We start from the raw sequence: 12,003 nt of genomic DNA on the forward strand, positions 1-12,003 counted from the left end.
CTGGCTGCTCTGCAGTTTGCAAACCTACAGAATTAGTATTTTACAAAGGAAAGCCTAATGTTCAATCTTCATGCCCTTAGCTGAACACTAAGAGATCACGTATGTTGATACTGAATGCATTACCTGGGCAGTCACCGGTGTAGCACACTGATACGACTGCTCAGGTGTTACAAATCTTTTGTCACAAAAAATGCAGAATGAAAACTTTGCACCTCATAATTTTCATGCACGAGACATCTATTGTGTGATCACGCTGAATGCATTCACCCAACGTCGGTGGGGACGGCACAACAGCCATGCTGTTTTCCAGTGCCTGCAAAGGCATGCCTGAATGAACAAGAGCATGTTGACATTGCAATGAATGAAGAGTTAGTTCCAAACCTGCAGAATTAGTATTATACAAATAAAATCTTAATGTTCAGTAGTCATACCGTTTGCTGGACACTAAAAGATCTCATATGCTGATACTGAATGAATGTTCTGGGCAGTCACAGGCACACCACACTGATACGGCTGTTCAGGTGAAAAATGCACAATGAAAAATGTGCACCTCATAATTTTCATGCACGAGACAGCTATCGTGTGATCAAGCTGAATGCATTCACCTAACGTCAGTGGGGATGGCTCAACAGCCATGCTGTTTTCTAGTGCCTGCATGCTGCTTTCCAGTGCCTGCAAAGGCGTGTCTGCATAAACAAGAGTACACTATTGATATTCCAATGAATGGAGAGTTAACAGCAATGCAAGCTTGGAAGTTCCAAATGGTTAGCTCACCAGAAAAGATGGTAGGCACAGCATCTGGCTTGTCATTTCCTTCCTTTAAAGTAGGACCACTCAAACTGGTCAATGATCCTGCATAGGATTATATACAAAAGAAAAACATAACCATGTACGAACACTGTTGACTGATTTTGTATTTAAAAAGGGTCCATGTGCAACAGGTGATGCACAGTGCAATCATGGTTGGTTTGTTGGGTTTAGCGTCCCAAAGTGACTCAGGTTATGAGAGATGCCACAGTGAAATCATGAATTCATTACCAATTATTTCCTACCGCCGCAATGGGAGGATGCAAAAAATAGCTGTAATTCTGCATTACCACATTCCACGCAATTTTCCACCCTTCTTGCTGGTGAATTTACGACCAGAACTTTAACCACAGCTTTGCGCTGATGCCAACTGTAGTACAGAGTGGCAAATGAATGGCACCAACGACATACAACTGAACCGTAAGAAAGAAAATCGAGACATTAAAATTACGGCAAACGATGCAGTTTATACCTGTTAAAACCACAGTCAACCAGAGAAAAAGCCGGCACAACAGGTAGTTTTCGTGCAAGTTATGAACCGCATTGTTTAGTTACCTTCAGACGTATACATTAGCTTCACGTTAAATTCTGCACTTCGTTGTCATTCGTGACCCTCTTCATTAAATGGCAATGCCAGAGTGAAAACAGCCGTACATCAGCGGAAAGTTAGGGTCAAATATAAGGAAGGCCAGTAAAATATTGCACAGCAGATGTAGCGTTATATACCACCAGCATATTATTCGCACTTTTCTGCGACGCTGGCGCCACCACGCGACTTTTCTCGAAAGCGGCCCACGGGTGAACGGCATTTGCAATGCAGGCAGCAGCCCTTTGCGAAATGGACGCGCCAACCCAAAAAGCGAAGAGCAATCGTATATGTAGTGTTCCACAGTGCACAAATCGTGCAGTTTCAGATAAAATAAGCCTGTACAACTTCCCCAAGAATAAAAGAACTGTAGTCGCTTTAGACCTTGAAGCTGCGAATCGAGAAGAAAGTGACTGACTACAAGGTTTTCTGCAGTGAGCACTTCAAGAAGGAACATTTTTGCTGGAGTAATCTGAGATATTTTTTCTTAGTAGTAATGCATTTTCACCTGAAATATACAACGCAAGACAATCAGAAAAGCGTTTAGAAGGCAGCAAATGGTTTCATTGAATGGAAGGTAATGAAGTTGGTAATGAGATAATGAATATTTTGGAGGTGTGTATCTGCCCATGTGAGCCAGAATGATATTAATATTATATGTATTGCAATACAGGTACATGCCTGCAAGAAAAAAAAAAAAATGCGGTAACAGATAGTTTGGCTTGGGCGAGTTGTTTCATTCCAATTGGTCATACTTGTGCGACGGGCGAACACGTCATGTTTCTTGTTCGTCCGTGTCTTTAAAGCGCATGTATGATCGTTGAAAAACATGTTTAAATGTCGCACATACATTCGCTATTTCTACGGCAGTGGTAAATTAATCAAACAGCTAAACTGGGCTTGTTTGTTTACACCTGCCACATTTCAAACGTACGCACTGCGCACGAATGGGGTATACAACGTGAGTCACAGTAATGTTGCACACGCGTAAAAAAAAACGCCATTGTTGTTCTTTTGCAGCAGATCTCCACGGTCACAGCGACAGCGAAGCTTCGCATGTCGCCCAGCAGCTCACGAGGCAGCCAATTGCAGAAGGCATAAGGGTACCCAACTTGTGTTCTGGCTTTTGTTTTTGTTTTTTTGCGAGAGAAGTTTGTTTTCCTAATCTAGTTTCAGCGAAGAACCTACAGACGCTCACTTCGTCTAATCCGTGCATATATGAGCGCATCCAGGTAATTCAGTAAAAGCTTAAGAGTAGTAAAAGAAAAAAAATTGCTAGTGTGGCTAGATAGTATTAATTTTTGATAGGAACAGGAAAAAGTCATTTATTGCAACGCAAGTCTGTATCCCAGTGTAGCAGCGCACTGCAGCGCTGACTTTTTTTTTTTTTTTTTTTTTTTTTGAGCGCGATGTTTAGAAACCGGATACTATCTTAACTGTACTCCCCTAGAGCGAACTACGTGGCGACGGTAACAGAACAACGCTGAAAACACGCCGCTCTGTCGCCGAGTCCAGCCGCTTCGTGCGGTGTGCACCAGCGGCAACGATCAGGCGTTGGTGTCGTCGCGCGACGAATCCGCCTCATGCGGTAAATGTTGCCTCATCTTCAACGACACACCTCCGCGTTTCATTTGCCAGTGACAAAAATCGTCTCAAGATGCACAACCGGGCCGGGAGCTGCATGCTCCTTCATACGTGCGCGCTTCTGCGAAACCTCTATCACCCCTGGGCTCGCCATTATACAGTAGGTCGTGGCCATGGCAGTGATACAACTGCGCCATCTATAGGCGCTGAAAAGTGCGGATACTGCAAGAGCTGGTGACCATCTCAGAAAAAAAGTAGTTCTCAAGTGCACCGCGAGCAATTCGAGCGCAGAAGTCGGCAGGTGCGCAAGCAAATTAATGTGCCTGTGGATCGCCCAAAAGTTAATGAACACAGCCGTTTTACAGAAAATAAGCGCAAAGAATGTATTCAGATGAAATGAAGAGAACTTACCTCACATACTCGAGCTCCTTTAGGGGCTGCTTTCATCCACAGGGCACTGAATAAAAAGCTTTGCCGCTTTCGGTGCGGTTTTTGCAGTTTGGCGCACTGCCTCCCGTCATGTCAGTGCTACAGTCTGAAGAGCTGAATTTGTCTTGAGTCATCACTGCTGCTATTCGCATCCAGAAAACGAACTCTCGGATGCGTCAACTTCCGCGGAACCACGCCGTTACCGCACAGCAGGAGAGCGCGACATCGACGCCATGGTGTAAACGATGTAAACAAGGAGCACCGATCACTTGACTCCAGAGACCATCTGCAGAGCCAAAAGCCATTCGCGCGCACGGCGGAAAAAATCAAACCAAAAGCAAAGCTAAAAAGGTTCTTCAATTCCCCACTGGATGACGCCACTTGTCAAGGAGCTTCGAAAGCGGGAAAATTCGAGTCGTGAACCCATCTATAGCGGGCTATCGATGGGAATAGGTGCGGACAGGAAAGCGGTAAGAAATCAACAGATTTTAACATACCTTTTTTTCTGAAGGTGGCTCGCAAGCAATCTGCCGTGCCGGCAACAGCAAACTTCGGCAGGCTAAGGTTTAGCTTATGTCATCTGCAGAAGAATCTGACACAGAATCCTATTTAAACCATTACCTAGTACTCGTAAGGTCAAACTTCTCCTTCAGAGGTATCCTGTGTTGGTACCAGTCCTGCATAAAATGTTCTGAGCAAACATGCGTTTTTTGATGCAGAGAGAGTGCCGGATCACTGGATTCAATTTAATTGTTGCGAAGCTCTTTTTACTCGGGAAATTGGTGGTGAATTACTGTGTTCTTTTTCGTCTAATAACTCATGCAGTCAACAACACAGCTGCTGCCCATTGCTGCAAAGGAATGTATTAAAGTGTGAGCTGAAACTATAATACGTGGATTCCACAATCTATGCTGCTTACAAGCAAGCATATGGGCTGTGTCAGCATTGTACCAGTTTGTTTCAGAGTAATGCCGCTGTCACCTGCCTGTGGCAGTAGCACCTCATAGGATTATACGTACAGGCGACGCCACACTGTGCAACCCCGCTGCGGTGGCACACTGGTTCGGGTGCTCGACCACTGTGCCCAAGGATGCAGGATCGAATTGTAATCTCGGTGGTCACTTTTTGTTAGAGGTGAAAAGCAAGGCACCCGTGGGCTGTATGATGTCAGTGCACGTTAAGACCTCAGGTGGGCGAAATTTCCAGAGTCCTTCACTATGGCATCGCTGTAGCCTGAGTAGCTTTGGGATGTTATATCCCATGCCCATGAACCAAGCAACCAACAACACTGTACAAGCTGCGCCCAGTAGAGCCGCTGCATTGTCACCGTCAACAGCTCGACATTCCTGCAAGACTGTGACGCCATCAAGCACAGTGTTGGCTGTAAACATTTTCTGTCTAGCAGCGTGAGTCGCAGGTTTTGGAGCGCCATCTTTTATATTACTTTGGAGGAAATCTAAACCGTCCTCAACTGTGCTTTTTGGGACACGCAATCTTGAAATTGTGAAGAACATATGATGCAAATTTCGTTGATATCTGTGAGCATCGAAAAATTGTTGGAGTTGCCCTCTCAAATGGTAGCTACATTGAAGAACATTGTCACTGCAGATTGTAGTGCCACCTTTGTTTATAAACATGATGCTTGTCTTTCGGATGTATATTATCAGAAATAAATTCACAGGTAATCATACTTTTTGTTGGCTGGTACGTGAAGGATCGTCTTGCTTCCTTCTAGCCTTTTTTTTTTTTTCATAGCAGCACTGGTACACCTGAAGTTGCATATCTGTGGCTCCCTGACCATGGCACTATACCTCTCACCACTATAGCAGTGTATATCTTTGTTACAACTCTGACAGCTTGAGAGGCTTATCTAGTGTCAGTAGGCCTGATGCTACAGCTGCTAGGTTTTGGCATTTGGTACTCAGCAGTGGCCTTGTCTCAGAGTTGATTGAGCAGGTTTTCTCCTTCACAAAAACAAAGCATATTTTTCAGTTCAGTTCAGTTTTACTTCTTAAGGGGGCCCATTCGAGGGGGTGTCACAAAAGCCGTGGGAGTATTTGTTTATTTATTATTTATATTATTTATCGATACTGTCAGCCATAAGGTTGTTACAGGCTGAATACAAGTGCATATAATTAAAGAACGCACAGTCACATGCTTACATAATAAATCAATTAGGAATTGGACATAACCGTCCTCTTCAGACACGGGACTTAGGTACAACACTAGTTGACAAATATTCACTAAACAATTCGGTCTGCAAAAGTGACAGGGATATCTAACCATGTATGTGACTGTACAAACAATTTTCAGATTGGAGGATACTTTCTATTTGCAGAAGTGCCTGATTCAGGTAATTCCAGTTTGTTATTCTGGAGGAAAGCAAATATTTAAAACAGTTAGTATTGCCCGTCATAGGTGTAACCTGATAGCTGTGAGAGCTTCATACTGAATGGCAGGATCGCTGTTGCAAATAAGAGCTTGTGTTTATGTTGAAGTGATTGTTGCATAACAGATAAAGAAATTTTAGCCTGGCGATCTTTCTTCATTTCGATAGTGGAGGAAGTTCTAATTCATGTAGCATGTCAGTCATAGAATCTGCATATCTATATTTTGATAGAATGAACCTGGCTGCCCTTGTTTGAACCTCTAATTGAAATACAGATGATTATTTAATGCTGAAGGTGATTAGTGGCACATGCTTGAAAAAAAGATGTCATAGGGAAGGCTGTGCAGGATATAGTGTACATGTGTGTAGCACGAAAGTGCCTTACGGGATGCTCAAACGAACAGGAATTATGACTGCACTTGCCAGTACAAGGAAGAAGGTACATGCGTTACTGTGATTCTGCACTTTTTTTGCGACACTACGCACAGTGCAGTCTGAATATTATTGCTCTGCTCTTTTATTTTGCGACTGCATATTCTGCTTTTAACCCCACAGACAAAATCGTTTGCACTATCCTGCCTGCCTTATATTTATCCCAGATTAGTTCCCAGATGTTTGGTACTGTTTAAGCCTGTCGGTACTTCTGGCAGTTCACAGTGCATTAAGCATTCCTCTCCTACTGACTGTAATCTCATTCTAGCCATGAAAGCAGGTTAATGCACTAAACCAAATAGGGTATATTGTAACAAGGTGGATTGTTGAGCTAGTGGGTTAAATGTCATTGTAAACAACAGTAGAGAGAGCAGTGATACTGAAACTTGCAGACAAGGATGATGCAGCACCATTCTTGTCTGTGCATTTCTTCCATGTCTTAGTTTTCTCTGCTGCCGCTTATAATGCTCTGCACGACTGCACTTATGAGTATACCACACCATAACTGTGATGCCTGAAATTTTAGACAGCTTTCTCCTTGGACTAGGACACTAATCGCTGGCCATTGGTTTTGTCAATGCTGTTCTGTAGGAGGCCATGCTGTCATGTGGGGATGCCTCTAGGCAGCAGCAGAAGGTATGCAAGCCAATTCGTGGCTGCTGTGACTTGCCACTTGCACAGCAGCATTCACTCAAATCTGCTGCTAGCTGCCATCACCTTCATCGCAGCTCAGATAAACGTGAGTTTGTTACTGTCTTATGAGTCCATAAAGTTTGTAGGGGTGATGTGGCTGCAGTTATTACTGGACCAGCTAATTGAAATTAGAGCCCCTGGCACTACATTGGGTATAGTCAGACTGTTGATGACGATTATGCAATTACTTGGCCAAGTAACCAGCAATCGAAAAATATTGACCTAACGTTAATTCTCTGGGGTCATCTGGATTCGCATCTTATTTAACATCTCTTCTAAACATATCAGCTACACATATCAAAACAAAACCAGTTTCCAAAAAGGGATCTCAATATAACGAATTATGGGGGACCACAAAGAATTGTTCATTATTTTGAAATATTGTAATGAAAAATCTGTAGTTATAGGCCAGTTGTAAAAAACCTAGGTAAGAAAATGATGTACCTTGGCAGGCACATATGTCGACAACAAAATCTCAAATGAAAATGTTTCACTAATTTCAAAGCTAATATATTTAAAGAAATCAGCTTTTTCTTTCGCCTGCAGCACACATAACTGCACACTGCTACATCATAAAAGGATATACATCTTCCACTTAGTGCAGCACCTCATTGGGTACGTGACCGAACCAATCAATGAAAGTATGGACTTCGTCCATGCGAAAAAAAAAAAAAACATCAGAGTTTGATATGACCTTATCTTCAGTGTTCCTTAAAATTTAGAAAAAAAAAATGAAATATAAACGTTATTTTGAAACATATGCTGTATCGAAATTCATAATTCTAATATTTTACATTGTAAACATGAAACCTGTTGAGGACTGTTAAAAAAGTCATTATATGGTGTAATAGTAATGAGATTTGACTGTACGAGTGTGCAGTTGATGCTGATTGCAAGCAACACCTGCCACCTCATGAGCATTTGTCACCTTGTGGGAACAGGTTGCACCTGCATCGTCTGCTTTTTTTGTCTGTTCTGCACCCATTTTTGTGTTCTGTAACTCCCTTTGATTTAGGAAGAGTATCCATAGAGTTTAAGTGCCTACTTACTGGACAGGGCGATAAAATGCTGCTACCAATCAAACTTTGACATGTCTGTCATATTTGTGCTGCTACTGTGTTTGCATTACCACATTAGTGCCACTGGTAAGCCTTTGTGTGTGCTAAGAGTGAGTATAGCTAGAAGTGATGACCATTCAAAGGGTTGAGAAAATGGGCAAATGCAGTAAACTCATCTCAGTGCCTTGCCGAACATGTGGTAAATGAGGGAGTAGGCAATTCATTCAACTTGCTTTCATTGTGTACGAATGACGTGAGAGTGATCTGCGAACCTGTCTTCCTGAAGTGCACGAGCCCTGTCTTTTCATTTCACCTTAAGCTCTTTCTTTTGCCTGATCCAATGCTTCCATTTACCCAAAAATTGTAGAGCCCTAAAGAGCACTGCCCATGGTATGGCATTTTAAACAAACAAGCCAAAAGCTTCGATCAGGTATTGGTGATAGTGTCTACAAAATTCTGCACCTATGGGCATGTCAGAAAGCAGCAAAAACCCAATTCAAAGCTCTTTCGTGCTCCCCTTCTGAAAGCCAGCTTCCACATTCTCTATGCTTCCCAGACAAGCTGCAAGGATATGATGTCCAGCTAGAGGCGGCAGATCGCCGGAGCTCATGAATGCCTTTTGGACCCCTCGCCAGAAAGCATTAAACAGCCTTACAATCAGTTCTCTGGTTCTGAAACATAATTTACACTGCACTGTTTCAATATAAATGTGTATATAACCAGTCTTTCAATAAAAATAGCTACTCCACCTTCTCAGCTACCCTACTCATTCCTAAGCATGCCATCGTGCAACCAAAACACAAATACTACAACATGAGGTCATTATTATTATTTCAGCCAGGCTATATTCACTGCAGAGTGAAGACCTCTCCCATTTTGTTCCAATTAACCTAGCTAAACCCAGTTGACCCCTGCATATTTCTTACGAAGTGTCTAAAGGTACGTCCGACGTATCCATTCGATTCTCGTAAAGATACGGCGGACGTCGATATACAGGCTCATGGCTATATGCACGTCGAACGCGGCCACATTCCGCTTGCTACGCGTGAATGAATCTTATCCTCTATGATATCAGCTAGCCGCCACTCTCGATGAGGTGCTACGAAGAGTGCATCCGTTCTAACATAGATCATGATCTTCACTTAGGGTTGTGTACGGCAAGCATCGCTGTCACGCACATAGCTGCAGGCGATGCTACGTACTGCACCAGCTCCACCAGCTGCCATCGAGACACGCACATTCACGTGCAGCTTTCGCTTCGCACTAAACTATCACCTCGATCTGCCAGTAATGCGAGCGAGCTATTCCTAGCATTTACGCTGTCTTAGATCCTGCATCGACCTTCGAAGGTCTAGCGTCGGCACAACACACACACACCTCGCCGTGCAGAACATTCGGCAGTCCAAAGTATGTATGTGAAATGGCATTTGGCTCGTTCCTCACATGTAGACCGAGGAAACAGGATGTTTCTATCTAAATTCTTCGTTTAAATTCTGCCTCAGAGCCGTGGCAAAAGACATGCCAAATCTACTAGACGCCTGCGCTGCTACTGCGGCGAGCTGCACATCGACTCGTCGAGGCGAATACCTACTGCACCGCACCGCAAGAGTGCACAGCCGGAAAGCCGGAAGCGCGAATGAACCGAATTCCCTGTGAACAGCAATGTTCTTTGGTATTTAGGGGAAGACTAGACTAAAGTGCTTAGCCTGCATCTTTTTCTTGTCGTTGAATTTTGCGTACATGTAGTTTAAACCCCCGCATGCTCGAGGTTAGCGTGACCCGACTGAACGGCCGCGCAGCTTTGAAACGATCGGGATCGATATGCATGTATCGCCGGACTTAGGTACGCGGTAGAAAATGTGCGCTGCACATTTCGTTGCAGAAGCTGACTCTTGGAATTTTGCAGAGTGCGCCATGTAAGTGATCGTTGCTACAACCACGCATCCATGTCCCAACGGCTGGCCCACCCCGAGGCGCATAAATGTTCAACCGTGGACGTATCAATGATCGAAGAGAGGACAGATTTTCATAATATTGGGCGCGAAATCGATAGCTACTAGTGCTCAGTGTTAGAGAAATTCTGCCTTGATCATGCGCAATTCAGTGTTTCAGGTGTGGTCAGTAGCTATAAGTTTGAACAGTTCGCCTGTCAAGTCGGCGGCGCCAGCAATGGACCGGCGGAGCGATTTTCCACGCTACACCGCTGTCATGCTAGAAAGCCTACCTAGGCGGCGTTTGACATTCAGCTGCTTTTTGTGGGCCCCGTAATTGAAAGCAACGCCTTCAGAAATGCGTTAAATGTTCAAAAATGTATTCTCTTCAACAGTTTCACTCCAGGCTGTCAAAGCAGGCGGACGTTGATAAAACAGTTGAGCACTCCAGTCTTCAGAAATCTGTAGCCTTCAGTTTGTAAAATTATTGGAATAGGTCACTTTCCGATCGCTGGGACATAGACCCTCATGACAGCGCTTTCACGTGAATAAGGACCACACCAGACCGAAAGCTTGTCTCATATAACATAGCTAACCAGGGTATACCTTACAGCATTGTGTTGATTTTTATGGTGCATAAGTGACTAATGCTACCATGCACCAAGAACAAGGTTTAATTCATTTATTTTATGTGTAATGGCTAAAATGCTCTTTAGGATGTAGCTTGTTTAGGAACATTTTAGGAAACCAAAAATGCAGGAAATTTGCACGTCTCTCCTAGGATCATGCTGGGATGGAAAGGGATCTGTTGCAAAATTGTACAAAATGTTTCCTCTTATTTTCTCGACTCTGGCACACGTGTAAGATATGGTTCATTGTTAGTTCATCTCCACACTCCTTGCATATTGGTTTGTCCTCTTTCATAAGTATGAAGCTGTGTGTGAGGTGTGGGTATGCGTTTTGTGAAGATGACCTAAAATGGCCTCCATGTTGTGTTTTTGATTACTGCATGATTTCTATTCCTTAATGACAGGTTTGACAAGTATAGTTTGTAGTTTATTTCAATGTTTCAAAAATCCTGCCATTTCACTCTCACTTTTCTTTGCACAAGCTTCTTGGTATTTTCATGCAGCATATTCACCCTCTGTAATTTAGCATTGCGTCAAGGTAACCTGGTTATTTCTTTTCATCACCTTTCAAGACAACTGTCCCGATTTCATAAAGTGTAGGGTTTCTGACGACAGGAACTCCTTGGAAGTCATAGAAATAAATGAGATCCACAATCATGAGCTATCTAGGGTATGCATATACATGTCCATCGCTCAGTGGAATGGTGTCAGTACACTGTTAGAAACAACCATTGTCTGAGGTGGTCCTTTAATGGGCATTGAAATGCTATGTAACTACAGGTACTGATAGAACTCTTGATCATGTTATGTGATGATGCGATCCTTGCATGCACATAGGTATACATTTCAGAATCTGCAGTGCACCATTTGCCACCAGTTTGTGTGAAAATGTATTTTTCATGCATGTTAACCAGTATTTAACAGATGACCCCTGTGCACAAGCCAAAAGTGCCACGAGCCAAATGTCATGAGGCCACACGACATGGCAGGAGCTGTTAAGTCAAGCTTACAAAGTTATATTTGAAATATGTTTTAGGACGTTTCAGCTCCAATTAAGAAAGGTTGAGGCTTACAGAGGTCTATGCCAGGTAACTATCACCTAACAGGGCAGCCTACGACCATATGCTAATGAGTATATCTGAGATAACAGAGACATGAATTAAGGAATTAGTAATTATGGTTGTAGCAAAGGGCATGTAAATTAACGGGAATCCACAGTGGGATCTGCAGACAAGAACCATAACGCTGGCACACCATACCCTTACAGGTGGAGATTAGGAGTCTCCCTAATTTTTTTTCTGCTCAAAGCTTGTCATTTCCTTCGTTCTTCCAGATGAGGAAGATGTAAAAATGATAGCATCGAAAATTCCAGAGACCATCGTTAACAAGGATGTTGATCCCAACAGCGTAAAAAGGAATTTCAGAAAACATGGGTGACTAGTAATGCTGGCAACAGTTGAAGCGA

At 43.2% G+C, this 12,003-nt stretch overlaps 1 protein-coding gene across 1 annotated transcript in view; it reads left to right on the top strand.

Moving 5' to 3' along the window:
- Positions 1-6,824: 6,824 nt before the first annotated feature.
- The window catches only part of LOC146173270 (uncharacterized), a 28,716-nt gene continuing 23,537 nt past the window's right edge, over positions 6,825-12,003 (top strand). The window contains exon 1 of the mRNA XM_084585166.1: positions 6,825-6,966. Coding sequence (XP_084441292.1) covers positions 6,825-6,966 — 142 coding nt within the window. The remainder of the gene's footprint in view (positions 6,967-12,003) is intronic.

This window comes from Amblyomma maculatum, chromosome 11, assembly GCF_055883805.1.
Source record: "Amblyomma maculatum isolate TAMU_Amacu chromosome 11, ASM5588380v1, whole genome shotgun sequence".
Classification (NCBI taxonomy): Eukaryota; Metazoa; Arthropoda; class Arachnida; order Ixodida; family Ixodidae; genus Amblyomma; species Amblyomma maculatum.